Raw genomic sequence first — 21,649 nt, 5'->3', positions numbered from 1 at the left:
TGGGATCGAGCCCCACATCAGGCTCCTCCGCTAGGAGCCTGCTTCTTCCTCTCCCACTCCCCCTGCTTGTGTTCCCTCTCTCGCTGGCTGTCTCTCTCTGTCAAATAAATAAATAAAATCTCAAAAATAAAAAAAAGATTTAAGGTTTATATCCAGAGAAGTATAATGAAACAAACCAAGAAAAAAAAAAAGAAAGAAATCTCATCTCCAGATTATCTCTGTTACTTAAATTTTCTACATGTTTGTATATCAGTATGGTTCTTCTTCTTGGTCTCTAGTCACTTTCCAAAGGTAACTATAATGAATAATTTCCTTTGTATCAGAACATAATTTAATACACATACTAACATGTATATCCATCCTTTAAAAATTTCAGACTAAAGGAACCATGTATTAATACCCACTGTTTTCAACTACTTTTTTTAATTAATACGTATTGGAGCTTTATTCCTATCAGCACTTACAGATCTAGCTTTTTTTTTTTTTTTTTAAGATTTCATTTTTGAGTAATCTCTCCACCTAACATGGGGCTCGAACTCACAACCCTGAGGCCAAGAGTCATATGCCCCATTGACTGAGCCAGCCAGGCGCCCCCCCTCTAGCACATTCTTTTAATGGCTACATGATATTCCATTTATATGGTGTAGCCAGGACTTCTTGTTTCTAGTTTGGGCATTATAAACAGTGCTACATTGAGCCTGGTTGCACAGCTATCTTGGCCTACCTACCTTTGCAGAAATATCTGTAGGAAATTGCTGCATCAAAGGGTATATATGCTTTTATATTTTTGATAAAAATTGTCACATTGTCTTGCCACCACAAAAGGCTGCACTGATTTACAAACCTACCAACTGTACATGAGACTGCACATTTGTCCAGACCCTTGCCAACACTTACACTGTCTGATGGGGGTAAATATTATCTTCCTATTTTGATTACATATTTAATTATGGGTGAGGTTATATGGTTTCTTTGGTAACCTGTAGTTTTCAAAGCCCATATGGGAGAAAAGTCATCTAATAGGGCTAATTGATACTCTTGACTAATTCCTTTCTTAGAATAAAAGGAGGAGCACAGTGGACTAGGATGTTTTTACCTGCTTCTTTCAACTCTTCTAAGGTTCTCTGTGTCTATGGGAGTGAGGCAGACAGGGGCATGAAATATTCTTGGGGTCCTGTTCTTCATCTGCTGCTATTTTGGGATTAAATTACAGATCTTTTCTGTTTGGTGTGTGAGAGGAAGAGGGGGCCCTTGGTCTTTTCCATGCAGGATTGATTATGCTGAGTTGTAATAGGTGATTTGTCTCCTGAACACAGCTGCCTAGAAACCTCAACCTTGGGGCAATTCTGAATCCCCTGGGAGGACAGCCCTGGAACAAGGTAGATCTATTCCAAGGGATACTTAAAGTCTACAGAAATATTTTAGGAAATTCGCCTTAAAATTCAGGTAAAATTGTGTATGCTTGTGTATTCGACTGAGCATACATGCCAATTTTCTTCTAGGGATTGGGGGAGAGTTTTTACTAGGTTCACATAGAGACCTTTCACCCCCAAGAGGAAAAAGTTGTTCAGTGTACTAACAATTTTAGATTTAGAACCTACTGTGGTACTTCAGCAGGCTTATAAGCAATTTTCAGCCTGTAATAACTTGGGCATGTGAGTGAATTCTGGGCCTGCTCGGGAGAACTACTGGTCTCCTAGAAACAAATATAATCTTCATAGATCAATAAGGGGGCCTCACATGTAACACTTTTTTCTTCCTGGCTTAGCCTATGGATTGTTCCATGCTGAAATGGTTTCTTGAGCCCACCCCAAGCCTAAGCTGTACCTCTCTACTCTAGGTTGGTAGTCTGTAGGAGTGTGAGTGGGGTCATGTGTGCCCTGATCCTGCCCTGAAATAAGTTGATCAGAGGGCCGGCTAGTAGGATAAAATGTCAGCTCCACAGGGGACTTTAATTATCATCTGTTCTGACTATCTCACTGTGCAGATGAAGAAACTATCACAGCAAGGTGAGGGGAGGCAGAGAGCTTGGTTTAGAGTGTAGAAACTAAAGCCTTCATACTGGTTACACATCCAGGTAGTATACCTTAATAGCCGTGTGATCATGAGTAAGTGACTTCACCTCTCAGTGCCTCGTAATAATAAATAATAGCTAACATTTATTAAGCATTACTTGCAAGGGATAATGACAATTATATGAACAGTTCCTTATTTAGTCCTTATGACAGCCCTATTAAGTAGGTTCTGTTATTCCTATTTTAATGATAAAGATATCAAGGCACAGAGAGTTGAAATAGCTTGTGTGTGTATGAGTGTGTCATATCCACTCCCTCTTCTAAAGCAAATCAGGCACCTATACATTCTAGTTTTCTTTCATCTGTGCTTCCTTGTGATAGAACTTTGTCAGAATTCCTCTCTGATTTTTCCATTACAGATGTGTCCAACTCTGAAGTGTGAGTCCTTTAGACATTCTACCTCTGAAAGTTAAACCACTTTTCATTGCCTCCAGCCCCTGTCTACATGCTGGCTTTCCAAGTTTCTTGCTCTTCTAATCCTGGAAACCTGCACATGCTATTTATTTTGCTACAAAGCTTCAGAACCGAGGTTGTAAACTAGCTGCCCATAGGTCAAATTCAACCCACAGAAATACTTTGTTTGGCCGACATCATTAATAGTGTTTGGGAAATTATACAGAAAAATCATAATTTCTAGCACCTCTTGAGAAGGTCAAAAGGTCTGGTATCATTGGATCTTTCTTCTCATGGCCACAGCTGAGACTATCGTGAGTTCCTCCTCAAATCTTCTAGATGTGTTTCCACCACTCCTCGATGTCTTAATCCAGGGGTGCTTTCTTCATTTACATTACTTGCCTGGACCTATAGACATTGGAGTTTGAGAGGTCTGCTTTAGGGATTGGAGTGGTAATGAGTGGGCCATAGGGTGAACTGGGTAATAGAAAAACCTTCACATGCACAAATAGACACTGCATGTTTGGATAAAGTGCCATTCCTTTAATGCGGCTTATTTCTGCTGATGTCTTTTTACAACCATCCTGTTTGTCACTGCCAACATCCGAGTTATGTCTTGCTTGGACTGGTGCAGTGGCCTCTGAACAGGTTTCAGATCTGCCATCCTCTAACATCGAGGGAGTTCAGAAAAGGTAAAGATTGCCCTGCTGTTACTCTGCTTGTCTCACCCTTTTCATTCCCTGTTTCAGCTGACTGCTCACTCACCACCTCTTTCCCTTCTCATATCTTTAATTTCTGTCACTTTCTGTCAGACACTGTTAGTTCTGTGACAGGTAATAGTGTCTTGCTTTGACAAGGATAATAAAGAGAGTGATTCTTTCCCACTCAATGATAAAACTAGGGCAAACCAGGAATTCCTGTAAAGAGTTACCTTATAAGATGGTGCTTTCACGTGGTATGTAAATGACACATCTGAAAATGGGCAATGAGTGCAAATTCCTACTATCAAAAAGAGATTGCTCTCAGGACCTCACCTGGCTTTGGGGGCCTCTAGGTTAGATGTCTGTTTTGCAGAGACTCTGTCAATCCTGCTTCTGTAGAGGCCAAATTAAGTGTAACTCCTTGCCTTCTGAGCAAACCAGACCTTCTTGGCCACATTGCATTTTGACTGTTGCTTATACTATTATGGAGCTCAGGGTACAGCTTCAGAGGCTGGAAAAGGTGCCTCTTCTCTTATGTTTGTTCATACTTTAAAGAATGAGGCTTTCTGGACCAGAATGCAAGGCCATGAGGATAGACAAAGATTTCTTAAACATGACCCCAGAAGCACTCTACATGAAAGAAAAAAGATGATATATTGGATTTCATTAAAATTAAGAACTTTGGTTCATCAAAGACACTGTTAAGTGAAAAGATGAGCCAGAAGACAAGCCATGTCTGGGAAAAAATTCTTCATCATAAATGTATTGAACAAGAATTCCTACCTGCAGAATCTATTCTCATAGAACTACAGATCAGTAAGTAAAAGAAAACTCAACTTTTAAAATGAGCAGAAATGTTGAATAGGTAGTTCACAAAAGAAGATATACCAAATAGCCAGTAAACATTTGAAGGGTAATCAGCTTCATTACTCCTGAGGGCAGTGCAAATTAAAACCACAATGAGTTATCACCACACATCCTGAATGGTTCAAATTAAAGAGACTGAATGTACCAAATGTTGACAAGGGTGTGGAGCAACTGAAATTCTCATCCATTTTAGGTGAGGGTAAATTGGTACAACCACTTGGGAAAACTCTTTGTCAGCATCTGCTAAAACTCAAGTAGTGACTCCATGACCCGGCAATCTCACCCTTAGGTATATCTAGGAGAAATGAGTATGGACTTCCCACCAAACGTGTACGATAATATTCACAGATGCTTTATTCATAATAGCCAAAAGCTGGAAACAACCCAAATGTCCATCAAAGGAGAATCGATAAATAAACTGCAGAATATCCATACAGTGGAATATCACATAGGCTTAAAAAGAATGAACTGTAGGTACACACTTTGACGTGGCTGAAACTCACAGTCATAATGTTGAATGAAAGCAGCCAGATAGATACAGAAGTGTGTGGTGTTCAAGAACAGGCAGGTAGTGGACATCAGAATAGTGATGACATTTGGGAAGGGTATTGACTTAGGGAGGCATGAGGGGCGCTTCCAGAGTTTTATATCTGGGTGGTAGTTTTCATGGGTATATACTTTAGTAAAAAAATCATTGAGCTATATTTAGAATTAGTGCACTTTACTATATTATTTAAAGTATATTTAATGTATTTATTTATTTAAATTATATTTTATTTGTTAGAGCATGCACTCGAGTGAGCGCACAAACAGGGAGTGGCAGGCAGAGGGAGAAGCAGGCTCCCCACTAAGCAGGGAGCCCGCATGCAGGACTCAGTCCCAGGAATCCAGGATCATGACCTGAGCCTAAGGCAGACACTTAACTGACTGGGCCATCCAGGTGTCTTTATTTAATGTATTTAAAGTATATTTTTTAAAAAGCCAAGGTCACTATTATCTTCACATGGGTATTTGCCTTCCCTATGATTCCAGTGGTTGTAGCAATATCACCAGCTCTTTAGGGAATGGTTTGAAGGGAAAAAACAGAGAGGAGAGTCAGGAGGACCTAGCAGTTTGGATGGTATTGTAGAAAACTGCAAGAGAAAAGCTGGGGATCATTGGAGTTCAGTTGTCCGAATGATTAGCTCTAACTGGGAGACATGCCTTTGGTTAGCCACTCCTTTTTTTCTTTCTTCCCCCACTCACCCGTCTTTACATACATATACAATATTCAGACAAGTGTTCCATCCACCAAAACCTGTAATAAATGCTTGTTTTCTTCCTAGAACTGTATTCCTTTCTTGTTTGTTTTAATCAATGTCACCATCACTCCCACAGTCATCTGGCCCAAATCCCAGAGTTGCATTTTCCTCTTCTGTCTCTCTGTCCCTCTGCCATACCCAGCCTTGCTATGGGTTAGTGTCTGGCCACTATTTTCAGTTCTGAAAGCCCTGGCTCCATCTTAGGGCCACAGCACCATTTCCGGAAGGGACTGGCTACACTGGCTTCTTAATTTGCCTCGTGCTTCTGCCATATAGCACATATCCTTAAACATCACTCTTGCCATTCCCCTACCCAGGAGCTTTAGTGGATTCTTGTTATCTTTGTTCATGGCCATATCCCCAGAACCTGTATGTGGGATGCTCTAAGGAAATGTTTTTTGGAATGAATGTATGACTTACTTTACTGGATAAAATAAAAACTCCTTCAGCAAGCAATCTGCTCTTTGTCTGGTGCCAGTGTCCCTTCTTGCTCCCCTTGTACTTTCTCCTCTTGTACTCTCTTCCATATACAAACACATGTAGAGGAGGATTTCTCTCCTTTTTTCTTGCTTTTGTCTAGTCAAATTTATTTACCTTTCAAGGTCCACAATCAAATGGCAACTCATCAGGAAAAGCATCCTTGCTCCCTGTTACATACTTTTTGTTTTTTTAAGATTTTATTTATTTGAGAGAGAGCAAGAGAGAGAGAGCAGGGGGCAGAGGGAGTGGGAGAAGCAGATTCCCCACTGAGCAGGGAGCCTGACTCGGGACTCAGTCCAAGTCCCTGGGATCGTGACCTGAGCCGAAGGCAGACACTTAACCAACTGAACCACCCAGGTGCCCCCGTTACATATTCTTTTTTTTTTTTTTTTGAATGTTTTATTTAAAAAAAATTTTTTTTAAAGATTTTATTTACTCATTTGACAGAGATAGAGACAGCCAGCGAGAGAGGGAACACAAGCAGGGTGAGTGGGGGAGGAAGAAGCAGGCTTCCAGCGGAGGAGCCTGATGTGGGGCTCGATCACAGAACACCGGGATCACGCCCTGAGCCGAAGGCCGATGCTTAACGACTGAGCCACCCAGGCGCGCCCCCGTTACATATTCTTAAGCACTGGGTGTTATACGCAACCAATGAATCCTTGAACACTGCATCAAAAACTAATGATGTACAATATGCTGGCTAATAGAACATAAAAAATAAATAAATAAATGGTACTCTGAAAAAAATAAACTAACTTCCTTTACTCACTGTGTCCCTAGCACCTAGCACAGTTTGGGCACAGAATATGTGCCAATGAATGAAGCTTTGTCTTTTACAGGAAGGGATCTCTATTCAGAGCCTCTGTAACGTACTTATGGTCTGTGGCATGCATGTTGCTTGGCTCAGTTGCTGCTTTTGGTATCATTAGTGATCTTTTAATATGAGTGTTTATCTCTAGCTAGACCAGTATTATAGTTCTTATTTCCTTCCCAGTACCCAGGAATTGCTTCTCAGAAATGAAGTGCTTGTCCTGATTTGTACTGTTACCTGTCATGTTTTCCTATGGATTTTTAAGGACAGGGCCATGTTTTATTTATCTCACAGCGCTTAGACTATTATGTACCTTCAGTAAATATTGAATGAATGCACTTTTATACTTACCTCCAAATAGTCTGTATTTTCAAAGCAAGCTTTCTGTAATGTTTTCTGGACCTGTTAATTCCTTGAGTGTAATGGCATGCATCAAAATGTTGTCTCTAAGGAATAAATCTCTAGAGAAGGTTTAAGGGTTCTTGCTGGGTTTTGACTGCCTGTCAGATTTCTGTGGGGAAGCCAGGGATTCTGGTAAAGTTGCTGTCTGGTTTTTAGGCCACGAGGTGGAGCTCTACAATCAACTTTGTCCACTGGAAGACACCTGGTATCCTAACCCAGTGGTTTTCAAACTTTAGAGGGTATCAGAATCACCTGGGAAGCTTGTTAAAATGCTCCTTCCTGGAGCGCAGGTCCAGAGATTGAATTGAGAGACCTGAGGCAGGACCTGTGAATCTGACATTTGAACCAGATATTCCAGATAATTTAGCAAGTTTGCATATCCTGCAAGATGGCAGCTGTGGTTATTAAAAGGTCCGTGTCGAATTTATTTCTGTGTTCATTCTGATCCAGGGTCTTTGGACTTTAGGCCAGAGCTTCCCCATGTCCATTCCTTTGCACAAAGCATAAATGTGCCTACGTGTCTGTTACAACAAGAGACTTCAGAACCTCTGGGGAATGTCTGGTGAATGGATGGGAATTCTGGAAGCATGTACCAGTGCATATCCTTCCTTTAATATTCCTCAAGTATTGTTATGAAGGAGGTGATGTCAGATCCCTAAATCAAGTGGACTTTTTTATGGTAAAAAAAATTTTAGATGTAAATAAGAGTAAAATGAATTCTAATATACCTATCACTCAGCTTCAGTAATTAACTCATGGACAATCTTGTTTCATTTATTCCTCATCTGTGACCTCCCTTCCCAGTGAATTTTGAATAGATTTCCATATAACATTATATCATTTCTCTGTAAATGCCTTAGTATGTATCTCTGAAAGGTAATTCTTTTTTTAAATTGAGATAAAATTCACATAACATAAAATTAGTCATTTTAAAGTGAAAAAGTCAGCAACATGTAGCACATTCACGATGTTTTACAACCACCACCTCTATCTAGTTCCAAAACATTTTCATCATCTAAAGTAAAACTCATACCCTTTATCCCATGACTCCCCAGAGTACTTTTCTCTTGGTAGCTTCTGGCTACCATTGATCTGCTTTCTGTCTCTATGGATTTACTTGTTCCAGATATTTCATTCGTATGTGACCTTTGGTCTGGCTTCTTTTCTTTATTATCATGTTTTTGAGATTAATCCACATTGTAGCATGTATCAGGACTGCATTCCTTTTTATGGCTGGATAGTATTCTATTGTATGGATATACCAAATTTTGTTAGTCACCCATTGATACGCATCTGAGTTGTTTACACTCTTTGGTATTATGAATAGTGCTACTATTAACATTCATGAATCAGTATTTGAGTACCTGTTTTCAGTTCTTTCAGGTGTGTTCCTAGGAATGGAATTGCTGGGTCATACAGTAATCCCATACTAAACTTTTTGAGGAACTGCCAAATTACTTTCCATAAAAAGATAATTCTTTTAAAAAACATAATCCCAATATTATCACACCTAAAAAATAACAATAACTTCTTAATATCATTGCATCTATTTCAGTTAGTGTTTAAATTTCCTTAATGTTGGGGTGCCTGGCTGGTTGATTTCGTAGAGCACATAACTCTTGATCTCGTGATTGTGAGTTCGAGCCCCACGTTGGGTGTGGAGATTACTTAAAAATAAAATCTTAAAAAAGAAAATTTCCTTAATTGTCTCATGAATGCTGCAAATGAATCAGGATTTAGATAGGGTTCATACAAAACAATTACTTAATACGGCTTCTGAGCCTCTTTTAATCTGTAGGTATTCCTGCCTCGCTCTTTTTTCCATTTCAAATCTATTTGTTAAAGAAACTGTATTATTTATCTTATGGAATTTCTCACATTTTAGATTATAGTGATTGCGTTTTTATACTGTCATTTAGCATGTTCCTTCTGACCCATTTTTTCCTATAAATTGGCTTTAGATTTAGGGGCTTGAACTGATTCAGGGTTTTGTGGGTAGTTTTGTTTTTTGTTTTTTGAGGGTTTTTGTTGTTGTTGTTGTTACAAAAATATTTCATAGATGGTGTTAGGTATATCCATAAGGAAGCTAAAAATGTCTAGTTTTATCTCTGCTTTTGTTTTAAAATACATTGACCGACTTCTTAGTTTGGCTTTTTAAGATACAAGTAGTGCTGGTGAAGATGTGGAGAAACTGGATCACTCCTACATTGCTGGTGGGAATGTATAATAATACAGCCACTCTGGAATGTAGTTTGGTGGTTCCTTTATAAATTAAAAATGAACTTACCAGTCTCAAAGGATACATGCTGCATGATTCCATGTACATAACATTCACGAACTAATATATTTGAAGGGATGGAGAACAAATTAGTGGTTGCCAGGTGTTAGCAGTGGGGGTAGAGTGGGGATGAATATGGCTGTACAAGGGTAGCCTGAGGAATCTTGTGATGATGGTACACATGAGTATCTTAATTGTAGTAGAGAGCGCTCTCGCCAAATAAATAAATAAAATCTTAAAAAAATAAAAATAAAAAAGATCTGTGTATGAGATGCTATTTTGCACTTTCTTTTGATTATGGAAAAATTCATGTTCATTGTAGAAGAACTTGGAAAAATAAAATGAAAGGCATAAATAATAAAAATTATCTAAATCCTGTAGTCTAATTTATGTATCTTCTTGTTGGTCTTCACACATCCATCAGTCTGAATGTTTATCATTATTCGTGAATATAATAGCATAGGGCACAGATTCAAAACCTATAGAATTCACCACTTTCTGAAACCTGACAGATGAGTTTCCTTTTTTCCACTTGACTTCCCCAAATTATTAATTTTCTTTCTGTTCTGCAAATGTTAGAACCTCACTTTAAAGTACGAGATATAATTAAGATACCTTCCTACCTGCTAAACTCTTCCTTCTTGTTGGCAACTTATTGGCAGGTAGATGAATTTAACTTCCTTGAAGGATGTGTGGTGGTGTCACACAGAAACAGGGTAACCTGGGTGGTCATTGGCAAGTTGGGCCGGTTCTTTGACTGTCCAGGAGGACTTCGACTCAGATGATCTCCAAGCCTCTTGCTATTTTAATTAATTAATTATTTAAATATTTTATGTATTTGAGATAGAGAGGACATGAGCATGGGGGAGGGGCAGAGGGAGAGGGACAAGCAGACTCTCCACTGAGCAGGGAGCCCAATGCAGGGCTTGATCCTGGACTTGTAGGATCATGATCTGAGCTGAAGGCAGACGCTTAATTGAAATAGCCTCTTGCTATTTCTCCAATTTTATACTGCTTTGTGGCTTGCCTCTCAGATTGGGTTTCATGTGTAGATAAATGTCAAGACCCATGTGAACTTTGGTAGAGCACATTTTTCTTTTTAACGTTCGAAGTCAGGGTTTTTCAAACTGCTGCTTATGATCCATTAGATCATTCATTCAGCAGCTATTTATTGAATGACTATTATGTGTCTGGTACTGTTTAAGCACTTGGGATATATGGGGAAGAGATACAAAAGCTAACAGTCTAGTGGGAAAACACAAATAAGAAACAAAATAAATACACAAAAATATATTCATGTACTAGAGAAAAATAAAGCAGGCAAGGGAGACAGGGAGTATTGGGTGCTTGCATTTTTGTACTGGGCGTCAGGGCCTGATTGAGGGGGATATTGAATAAAGAGGTAAGTGAGTGCATCCTGGACGTATCTGGAGGGGAACGTTCTGGACTGCAGAATCTGTAAATGCAGACGCTGAAGCAGAAGCATGCTTGACTCGTTCTAGGACCAGTAAGGAGGCATCATGTGGTTGAAGTAGAGTAAGGTGAGAAGAGTGCGAGGAGATGGCGTCAGAGATACCGGCGTCAGGGGCTGCTTGTCTAGGGCTTTGTTGGTGTTGTACGGAATTTGGTTTTTACTCTGGTGTAAATGGGAAGCCACTGGAGGATCTTTAGCAAAGAAATGATGTGTTCTGACTCATGGTTCAGCATCGTTCTGGCTGTTGTTATTCAGGATAAATGAAGCACGGGCCAAGAGTGGAAGCAAGGAAGCTAAGGTAGGAAGCTCTTTCAATAATTCTGTGGGCCATGAAATCAATTTAGATGGTCACAAGTATTTATTAAGTAAAAAAAATATAGAATAGAAAATCAGTGTGCATAGCATTATAGTAGGTGGTAAGCATTGTTTAATGAATTTATGCTAAAAAATGTGGGTGTACTGGGATGCAGTATAAAATGTACTTTACAAAGGGTTGCTATAAAAAAAGTTTCAAAGCCATTATCCTAAGACACTTCTGTTACTGCCAGCTAGAGGAGACTTTGGTGTTTGGATACATTCTCAGTGAGTGGCTCCTGTGAGAAACAGGCTGGCTTCCTGTTTTGTGTCTCATCAGTCAGCAGTTTGGCCTTTTCTCCCTTTCCTTTGCATCCCTCTAGTCTCTTGTTTTCAACTGTTTGCATAGGAGTTCTTCCAAGAAGGTAACAAATTGTGATTTTTGTTTTCAGACCCTCTTTTGCTTAGGATTTTTTCTAGACTTTGCCTCTTTCCTCTTTAACATTCCTCCAGCTTTGTGGTCTTGCACCCTAACAATCAGTGCACCCACCCCAGTTTCCTCTCCTGCCATCAGGGACTGCCTGTTTACCTGCATATATTCCCACCCCCTCCTGCAGCACTGTTACCGTTGCTGTAGCAACTGCCATCTTCATCTCCGTCTTCCCCTTGCTTTTTCCTGCCTCTTGCCAACCACTGTTCATTAAACTTTACCTCCCTAGTTTTATACACCGTGAGGTTAGGGCTGATGCTAATGTAAAATCTGTCAGAAGGTAGGACCAGAAGTAGTTGTAAGGTGAAGATTAAATGGCTGCTTACGAAACCCCTCTCTGTTTTCTGCAGCTTAGGATGAAGGGGAATTCTGAATAAGCCAGGCCATCTGATAGATTGAGATGACTAAATATTGAGTCTGTAGTTCTATGGGAAATTCATGAGTGTCCTAGAACAAAGTTTGTTATGTCAGCGCCTCTTAATTAATTAATTTATTTTTTTTTAAAGATTTTATTTATTTATTTGACAGAGAGAGAGAGAGCCAGCGAGAGAGGGAACACAAGCAGGGGGAGTTGGAGAGGAAGAAGCAGGCTCACAGCGGAGAAGCCTGATGTGGGGCTCGATCCCACAACGCCGGAATCACGCCCTGAGCCGAAGGCAGACGCTTAACCACTGTGCCACCCAGGCGCCCCTAGCGCCTCTTAATTTATTTTGAGATCTTGTTTGGTTCTGTGTGGCTTTCAGGATCTCTGGGCCAAGTGCAAAAATTTAGGTTGTAGATCACTTCAACTTTGGGTATGTCCCTGTTCTGGAAGAGGATGATTAGAAACACTGCAGTGCCTGCCATCCACATTTGCTTCAGGGAGAGACTAGATATGCCATTGATCATTTAAAGATTTCTCTCTCTTTTTTAAAAGATTTTAAGTAATCTCTGTACCCACCATGGGGCTCAAATCCACAACCACGAGATCAAGAGTTGCATGCTCTGCTGCCTGAGCCAGCCAGACACCCCTATCTAAAGATCTCTTTATCAGAAATTTATCAAGCCCTTCTGCCAACTTCAGGCTAGACTTAAATTTCCGGATGTTCAAGAAGGGAAGGAAATCTTACCAGGGACACCGAACCTACATCTATATTTCAAGCCAGAGAGGTTTGGCAGCGAATTATGTTCTGAGGAAAGTGGGTTCGTTTAGACACATCACAATGTATCTTTCTCATACTAGTTGTCTGATAGTTCTGGCTTCCTCCAGAGATGTCTCAATCTTGCAACTGAGGATTATGTTAGAAAGAACAAAAGAGAAAGCCCAGTTTCTCCTGCCAACTCACATTAAAAAAATGGTTAAGGGATTATTGGGACCCTGAACACACTTAAATAGGATTGGTATAGGCTGTGATTCCCTGAATTTGTTCGCTTTCTACCTAATTCTAGTGTTCTCTGGGACTTGTCATATTCTATGGGTTGTGCAAGTACAGAATGTCCTTTATTCCTTACAGGTCATCCCATCCTAAAGCAGAAACTGGAGGGGAGGAAGAGATTCCCCCCCCCATCTATATAGGACCTTGATTTTGTCTCTGTGATTGTATAATACCAGATCTGATGTCTGTGATTTGGAATAACAGTGCATTTCACGGGTGTTATTGAAGCTTTCACTTAGAAACTGTAAGGAAATTCATGCTGTTGGCATTGGTAAATCATGTTGGTACCATTGGATGAATTACTTAGTTGTGGATTTATGGAAATCTAGATTCATGGAATCTAATCTTGGAAACGTTATCAATGCCCTGTCTTGTGTTGAACATGATATTCCCAGTTACTTTCCTTGGAAACAGCCTTAGCCTGTTTCTCTTCTATTCCAAGGCCTTAGCCTTGGCCAAGTACTTTAAAAAATGTTTACTCTGCCAGAGCAATAAAGAAGTCCATTTGAATACTAGGGGCGGGAGGGAGCAAAAAAGGAAAAATCCAGGAGACCACACTAGTGAGAAATATTTTCCTGTTGTTCTGTCGTTCTTTTGCTTTTCGTCCTGGTTCTTTTACGTGCTGACCCTTGGATTACCTCCTACCCCATTCTTTTTTCTTTTTTTTTTTAAGATTTTATTTATTTATTTCACAGAGAGACAGCCAGCGAGAGAGGGAACACAAGCAGGGGAAGTGGGAGAGGAAGAAGCAGGTTCCCAGCAGAGCAGGGAGCCCGATGCGGGGCTCGATTCCAGGACACTGGGATCACGCCCTGAGCTGAAGGCAGACGCTTAACGACTGAGCCAACCAGGCGCCCCAATCTACCCCATTCTGGTTGCATTTTATGACAGATCATTGGTTGAAGATAGGTTGGAATAGATTTATTGCTTTTCTTTTTCTAAATAGGGATATTTTGAGTTGAACTCATTTTAACTTGTTGCTTCTCCTTTCAAAATACTGCTTGTCTTGTCTGGGTGTGTAATGGTGGCCATTTCTCTGAAGAGCGGGGGTAGTGACATCTCCATTATCAAGATCAGAGTTCAGAAAGCAAGTCAAAATTGAGGCAGTCTTCCCGCAGTTCTCCAAGAGGGGATGTATTGATGACAGGAAAAAGACATTTCAGGCATTGTTGATAGAGAGGAACTCTGAGTCCTTTCTGCTAATGGACATGGGACTATAAAAAGTGCCATATTACTGTATGGTGACTAACATAATATAATTAAAAAATTAAAAAATAAAATTAGTATATCCACAAAAAAATTTAATTAATTAAATTATTATTTTTAAAAAGTGCCATATTGTGTGGTTGGCTTTTTGTTGAACCTCTGGTAATCTGCCTTCTCTCCACCTCGTTTTCCCCCTGACCCCACTCTCCCTTCTTTTCCTGCTTCCTCTCCCCCCAGATTCCAAAATGGAACCATGTTTCTCAAAGTGGTTTGAAAGTCACTTGCATCAGAATTAATTGGGGTTGTTAAATTCAGATTCCTGGGCCCACTTCCCAGATTGAATTAGAATATCTGGGGGTGGGGCCGCCTGGGTGGCACAGTGGTTAAGCGTCTGCCTTCGGCTCAGGGATCGTGATCCCGGCATTATGGGATCGAGCCCAACATCAGGCTCCTCCGCTGTGAGCCTGCTTCTTCCTCTCCCACTCCCCCTGCTTGTGTTCCCTCTCTCACTGGCTGTCTCTATCTCCGTCAAATAAATAAATAAAATCTTTAAAAAAAAAAAGAAGAATATCTGGGGGTGGATCCAGAGAATCCACATTTTTGAAGAGTCCGGATGATTTCTCAGGCACATTGCACTTGGAGCCTTGAACTACAGCATCTTTGGCCTCAGAGCCAGCTGTAGAACCCCTGCTGAGAAATCATGGTTAACATAGTTCACTTTCTGGATTTCAGTATCATCCTGCCCTCTGGAAGGAATTGAATTTTGTGCCCAAACATGAAGTATTCCGTTTTAGCAGCTGCTGCTCTTTAGATAGCACCCCTGAACACCGTAGGAGCGAGTTCTCCATACCTCCCCTCTGTGTGAGAGAAAAGAGTTCCCTGCCCAGCAGCACAGGCAAGAGAAGTTCGTGACTCTCCTAGAGCTCACAGACAGACCTCTGTGAAGTGGCTAGAACGCTGATAAAGGTCAAGGGGCTCTGGTGGGGGTGAGATGGGCCTAATGCCTGTCCTGGGCTGACTTCTACCGGTCTGACTAGAATCAGCACAGGAAATTCCTGTTAACCCACGGAAAGGGCGTTTGCCAGAGGCCCCAGCTTTCCTGTCAGGGATGCCTGAGCTGATGCAAACCCCTGCTGCTGTTGCTGGTGGGGCTGGCCAAGTTTCTTTTTGTTGAGTCTTGTTTCCACCCCCAACTCCTCTTCAGTCCTACAGATGGTGGTTTATTTGTACACTCCATGCTGATGTTGGGTTGAAAGCCTCTCATTGTTTTTGAGCTCAGTGTTTAGATAACACCACATGCCTGTGGCAGCTAGGGCACCCTGTAAAGGAAATGCCTGGACTCTAACAGGCCCGTCTTTCATGCTCTGTGAGTGAGCGTGGCCTCTGTTTAGGACCATTATACGAATATTTCTCTGCAGAGATATTATGACTTGGGTTCTGCAGGGCTACCAGCCTTCTCCTTGATGTTTGGAGTACTAGGGTCTGTTTCCTAGTCTTTTCTCTTTTCGTTCATTTCAATCCTAAAAGGATGAAAGCCTCTTTTGCCCCAAGGCTTGTGTCCTCTCGGAGCTGCAGTATTAGAGCATTCCTCCCTCTAGTGAGAAGACTGCTCTGGAAAACACAGCACTGACGCGAGCTAGTGTGGGTATGGAGGGTTTTGATGACTAGGCTAGGTTGGCAGCTGCCTTTGCACATGGTTCCAGGGGCTCCTTTTCCCATGGGATATCTCCTTTCTGGTCCCCTTAATCTTGCCCATCACTGTCATGCCAAAAAAAGAAAATGTGTTGTTTTCATTCAGTATTAAATCTCTTCTGGTAGTATATAGCTCTTTAAGTTTTCACTTGGTAAAATGCTATTAAAACTTCTTCCTTAAAAATGTTCGGATAAATCTGCCAGGCTCTAATTTAGGTCTCTCAAGGCCCTTTCCAGCTCTGTGATTCCCTAGAATTTATAAACGTTTTTTTCCTAAAACTACTAGGACTATTTTCTTTCCAGGACAACAATGTGTGAGGCAAAATGAGTTTGTAGTTTTGAAGTTAAATGAATTTCTGTACCATCCCCAATGTATATATACTTAACCTCACTTTCCTACCAGTAATTCAGTGCCCCAAGAATTGAACCCAGAATACAAAAGAAGTTGGTTATGATATGGTCAGTGAGTAGTTCATTCCTTCATAATAAAATAGAGTCTAGCTAATCAAGGATACTAGTTACTGAAAGATATACACGCAGATACATGCCCTTTTTTACTTAGTACTATATAATTGGTAATGTTCATGGCCATCCTGGTTCACTGTAAAATTGAAATTATCTTCTGAGTCATCAAAAGAAATTATTTGGAACCATACTGTGAGTTTTTTTTTTAATGTTAGGAATATTATGGGATTACAGAAGAACAGTAGATGAACCAGAGCATATCACTTTCCCTAGTGAAGCTACATAAATATATTAACTGAAGTACATACCAGCTTGTTGGGAATTGTACAGGGAAACAAGTCATCTTGCTTTTCTAATTGTTACACTACTTGCCGTGCATTTAAATTAGATTTTTTTGTTTAATATTTACTTTCTAGTTATGCCATATAGATTATAAAGTTTCTGTGAACAGATTAAAAATTCTGTAATAAAATGATTTTTTAAAAGATTTTATTTATTCATTTGAGAGAGAGAGTGTACGAGAGCACGAGGCGGGGAGGCGCAGAGGAACAAGCAGATTCCCCTCTGAGCAGGGAGCCTGACAAGGGGCTTGATCCCAGGACCCCAGGATCATGACCTGAGCTGAAGTTAGACGCTAAACAGACTGAGCCCTCTGGGCGCCCCAGTAATAAAATGATTATTGTTAAAAAAAAAATCCATAATAAAACAGTAAAGTATCTGTTTTTCTTGCTGGTGTGCTTTGTATCTCTAATACATCCCTTAAATGTCATCCATGATTAGCCAGTTAGAGTGGACACGACTTACCTCGCAGGGACTTGGTGAGTATCTACTTGATTATGTAGTTAGCTCAGGCAAATGAAATAACTCATCATTTTAATATGTCTCTTCTTTCTTGATGCTTTTGTTCTTTATTTCCTGTAAATTTACTGGTAATTCTCCTTTAGGAGATTGAAAAGAGAACTGGTAGGTTAAATAACTTGCTCTAATGAAATCAAGGAACCATTCTTACCCCATTGTTACCTTCTAGTCTACTGAATAGAAATACCTTTCAGATGTACAAGCCTGACAGGAGATTCTGGACACATTTTGGGAAGAAGTAAATGTGGTCATTTTGCAGACTCTTGTCCAGCCTGCCTCATGCCCAATCCCTCTGCTTCCTGCCTTCCAGTTCTCTCCTGCGCTATGGTGGCAACCTATCCCTCCAGAGTGCCATGAGCGTGCGATTCAACAGCAACGGCACCCAGCTCCTGGCCCTGAGGCGTCGCCTGCCCCCTGTACTCTATGACATCCACTCCCGCCTGCCTGTGTTCCAGTTTGACAATCAGGGTTACTTCAACTCTTGCACCATGAAAAGTTGCTGCTTTGCAGGGGATCGTGACCAGGTAGGTGCCCTCTGTCTCCTGCATCCCACATTCATGCTTTCCTCTCTGATTGCTCCTTCTGTGCTGGTCTTTATTCTCTTTAGCATCATGTCGAGGTAGAAACAATTGAGGCACATGGTGTCTGTGGACATTCTAACATAATAGTGAGTTTCTTCATCAGAGCTGCCATTGAGTAATATGAGGCACACACCATGAACCAAGGCTGGCCACAGTATAGTTCTGAGCAACCTAGCTTTGCCAGGTTTGTGAACAGACTTTAAGGTTCTAAGAATGTGTCTTTTCAAAAGAAAGGAGGGAGTCTATGGAAAATCAGCCTGCCAAAAAAAGAGAGATTTTTTGTGTGTATCAGTAAAACACAATGATGAATGAAACACCCTAAGTACCATCCAAGAGACACATATCCTGAATGGCCCCTTGGGATGGCATCTTTTTCTTGGATGAGATGGGCTGAGCAGCTTTGTTTGAGAGGAAGCCAGATGCTGACTTCTTTACTTTTTATTGCCAGCATCACAACTGGGAAGGAGAACCCAAGCTGTGTTTCTAGTCTTTTCACAGTCTCACTGGGAATTGAGATACTGATGTTGACTTAGAGCTGGCAGTTTAAAAACATGCTTGGCATTCTTGCACCTGTCTTGGCCATAGACATTCTGAAGTGGGTGTCAGTGAGTGGACCAGTTAGACTGATCTCAGTAATCAAGCTGAGTAAAGACAAATATAAAGAAGCATTGATCAAATAAACAAATAGATTTTTTTTCCTTCTCAAACAGAACAAATCTTGTGCTATTTCACATCTAGATTGGAAAGAGAGAGACCTTAGTCTCTTGCTAGTGCTTCATGTTCTCTTTGGGCTCATGATCATCTTTAACATAAAACTCTCACATGCTGTACCCACCTCTTTAGAGTTATTTGTGGGCGATGGACATAAAAGAAACAGTTCTTGGGGAACGTGTGAAGACCCTGCTCTTTGAAGGCAGAACCTAGGGGTTTTCTTCCTAGACTGCAATTGCTACATGCTCCCCAACGTCAGAGCTTAAAGACTAGTATATGAAGTAGGAGCACGATAAATGCTTGTTGAATTGAGTTAAATGTTAAAGAAACTGAAAATATCTTTTAAGTTATCTAGACTAGGGACATCCCTTTTGTAAATGGAGAATATACATCTAAATTCAGAATTTATGTTGAAGGCAGAGTCCTAGGGCCTACTTAGCTGTGATCCACACGGGAAACACTAGGTGGCCTCAGTTATATAATCAATGTCTCCTTGAAGAAGCCATAATGCCTGAATGACTTAGTGTTTACAGGCTATTTGTTTCTTGGGTAGGAAGAAGCAGTTTCTAGACATGATCAGGCTCACAACAGAACAGATCATTGTACTCTTCAGATTGGTTGATTTAGCTTCACTTAGATGTGGAAATGACAACCAAACCTCTCCCTCCCTTCCTCCCTTCTTTTCTTCTTGCCTTTCTTCCTTGCCTTCCTTGCTTCCTTGATTTTCCATCATCTGTCACTTTCTTGTGCATGTGATTCTTATTTCAATGACCAATAAAAAGCAAGCACTAAATGTAATGGTTTATTAGGCTTTATTACTAGAAACACAGGGGCTGAGAGAAAGGTGAAAGATGTAAAGGAAAATAGACGTTAATTTTCTTTCAGTTCCTATATTAGCAACCAGAACCTGGCTGCATGGAGCCCTTAAAAGACCCTGAATATAGGCCGCTAGCTAATATGTAGAACACCGAGCCCATGTTTTCTTTACCTGTGTAATATCAACTTTTTGGCTGAATAATTCTTTGTTTTGCAGGGTTCTCTTACGCATTACAGGATGGTAGCATCCCTGGCTGGTCCCCGCTGGATGCCAGTGATGTCTCCCTAGTCTTCCCCCAGACAACCAAAAATGTCTCTAGACAGGGGGAAATTGCCCCTGATTGAGAACCTCTGACCTGGATTATAATACCCATTTTGCCCAGATACACTGGGGCAGGTATTGCCACAGACAGACCCAGAATAGGTATTTTGTGATTGTCCTGGTTATGTACATTGAAAAGATGTAGTTGTTTTTGTCTTTAAGGTTATATGTAATGATGAAAACATGGAATGGCTTTTGATTTTTTTCTATTCAGATTTGACAAATTTATTATTTGTGTGTGTGTTTTTTTTAAATATTTAAGTAATCTCTACACCAAACATGGGTCTTGAACTCATGACCCTGAGATCAAGAGTCATATACTCTTTTTTTTTTTTTTTAAAGATTTTATTTATTTATTTGACAGAGAGAGAGACAGCCAGTGAGAGAGGGAACACAAGCAGGGGGAGTGGGAGAGGAAGAAGCAGGCCCATAGCAGAGAAGCCTGATGCGGGGCTCGATCCCATAACGCCGGGATCACGCCCTGAGCCGAAGGCAGACGCTTAACCGCTGTGCCACCCAGGCGCCCCAAGAGTCATATACTCTTGAAACTGAATCAGCCAGGTGCCCCTTACGTGTGATTTTTTATCCTATGGGAAAAGTCTGTGGGTACTGTATCCTCTCTGACAAACTAGATTGCTTTTTGGTTGGGATATGTGGTTTTCTATGAAGGAGGATACAGAGTCATTGAATCTAACTTTGGATCCATTTCAGAGGTAAAGTCTTTCAAGTCTGTTCATAGTCCCCGTAGAGGTTATCAGAAGTGTATAACCTAGGGAATAGGAAGTACAGAGATTTATGTTAGGCTATTTTGTTCACTCCTTCAGGACTAAGAAATGAAATGTGGCTAATTCATCATTGCCTTGTCTCCACACAGTAAGAGCACAATATTTGTTGAAGCGAATCTTGAATACTTTGGTCAATGTGTGGTTTTTGGCTTTTGAGGCCTAAAGCTTCTCTGTAAATCAGAATTGAGAAGTACCATTTTTTCCTGCTCAACTTCCAGGGGCTTTATGAGGATGAATTAAGTAATAGATTTTCAGTGAGACTAATCTACTGAGCTTATACTTTCTCAGTGCTGTCCAGGAGGCCAAACCTACTGTCTCATTGCTAGAACATGTATCTCAGAGGTGATTTATAGGCTCTGACTTTCCACACTCAGAGCTAAAGCAGCAGCTGCCACGGTTACAGTATGATCTGTAGCACTGACATGTATATTCTTTGACTAGTCCAGACAGGATCTTTTTGCTGCTTTCAAATTCCAAAGCCTACTCTTTCCTTATATTGGTCTTTATATTTGCTCTTGCTCTTGTATACTTCGAGAACACCCAGAGCTGGAGGCCCTGTGCTCTGGAACGCTTCATTTAGTCATAGGCTGGGTAACCATCCCAGAAAGGAATCTGAGAATTTCCATAATAGGAATGAACATGGTCAAGAAAGATACTAAGTGATCTCTCTGAGACAGTCTTCTGGCTTTTAATTATAGTGAGATTAGTCTTTCCACACAAATGGACCCCAATACTGTGCCAGAGATCCTATACTTCCTTTTAGACTATCCTAGGTTCACTAGGTACTTCTTCAGTCTCAAAATGAAATGAACATTTCAAGAAGTTGGACTGAGGGAATAGAGTGTGAAATAGCCTGCTTTGTGTCTCCCCTATGCTCAGCCCCACCGTTGTAGATGAATTCTAATTATAGAGCTATTAGAGATGATTTTGTATAACCCTCCTTTTCTAGATGAGAAAACTGAGGCTCAGAGCTGTTGGGGACGTTAAGTCAAGACGTATACTTGTTTGCAGGGGCTCCTGGGTGGCGCAGTCGTTAAGCATCTGCCTTCGGCTCAGGGCGTGATCCCGGGGTCCTGGGCTGGAGCCACGCATTGGGCTCCCACCTCCCCTGGGAGGAGCCTGCTTCTTCCTCTCCCACTGCCCCTGCTTGTGTTCCCTTTCCTGCTGGCTGTCTCTCTCTCTGTCAAATAAATGAATGAAATCTTTAAAAAAAAAAAAAAAAAAAAAAAAAA

At 40.8% G+C, this 21,649-nt stretch overlaps 1 protein-coding gene across 3 annotated transcripts in view; it reads left to right on the top strand.

Annotated features, from left to right (window-relative positions):
• Positions 1-21,649, top strand: part of DCAF5 (DDB1 and CUL4 associated factor 5) — a 91,768-nt gene that overhangs the window by 34,316 nt on the left and 35,803 nt on the right. For all 3 annotated transcript variants that reach the window (XM_034642814.1, XM_011222059.3, XM_002917023.4), the window contains exon 6: positions 17,513-17,726. In XM_034642814.1, the coding sequence (XP_034498705.1) occupies positions 17,513-17,726 (214 nt within the window). The remainder of the gene's footprint in view (positions 1-17,512; positions 17,727-21,649) is intronic.

Source organism: Ailuropoda melanoleuca, chromosome 14 (genome assembly GCF_002007445.2).
Source record: "Ailuropoda melanoleuca isolate Jingjing chromosome 14, ASM200744v2, whole genome shotgun sequence".
Taxonomy (NCBI): Eukaryota; Metazoa; Chordata; class Mammalia; order Carnivora; family Ursidae; genus Ailuropoda; species Ailuropoda melanoleuca.
This window is presented reverse-complemented; position numbering and strand designations above follow the sequence as displayed.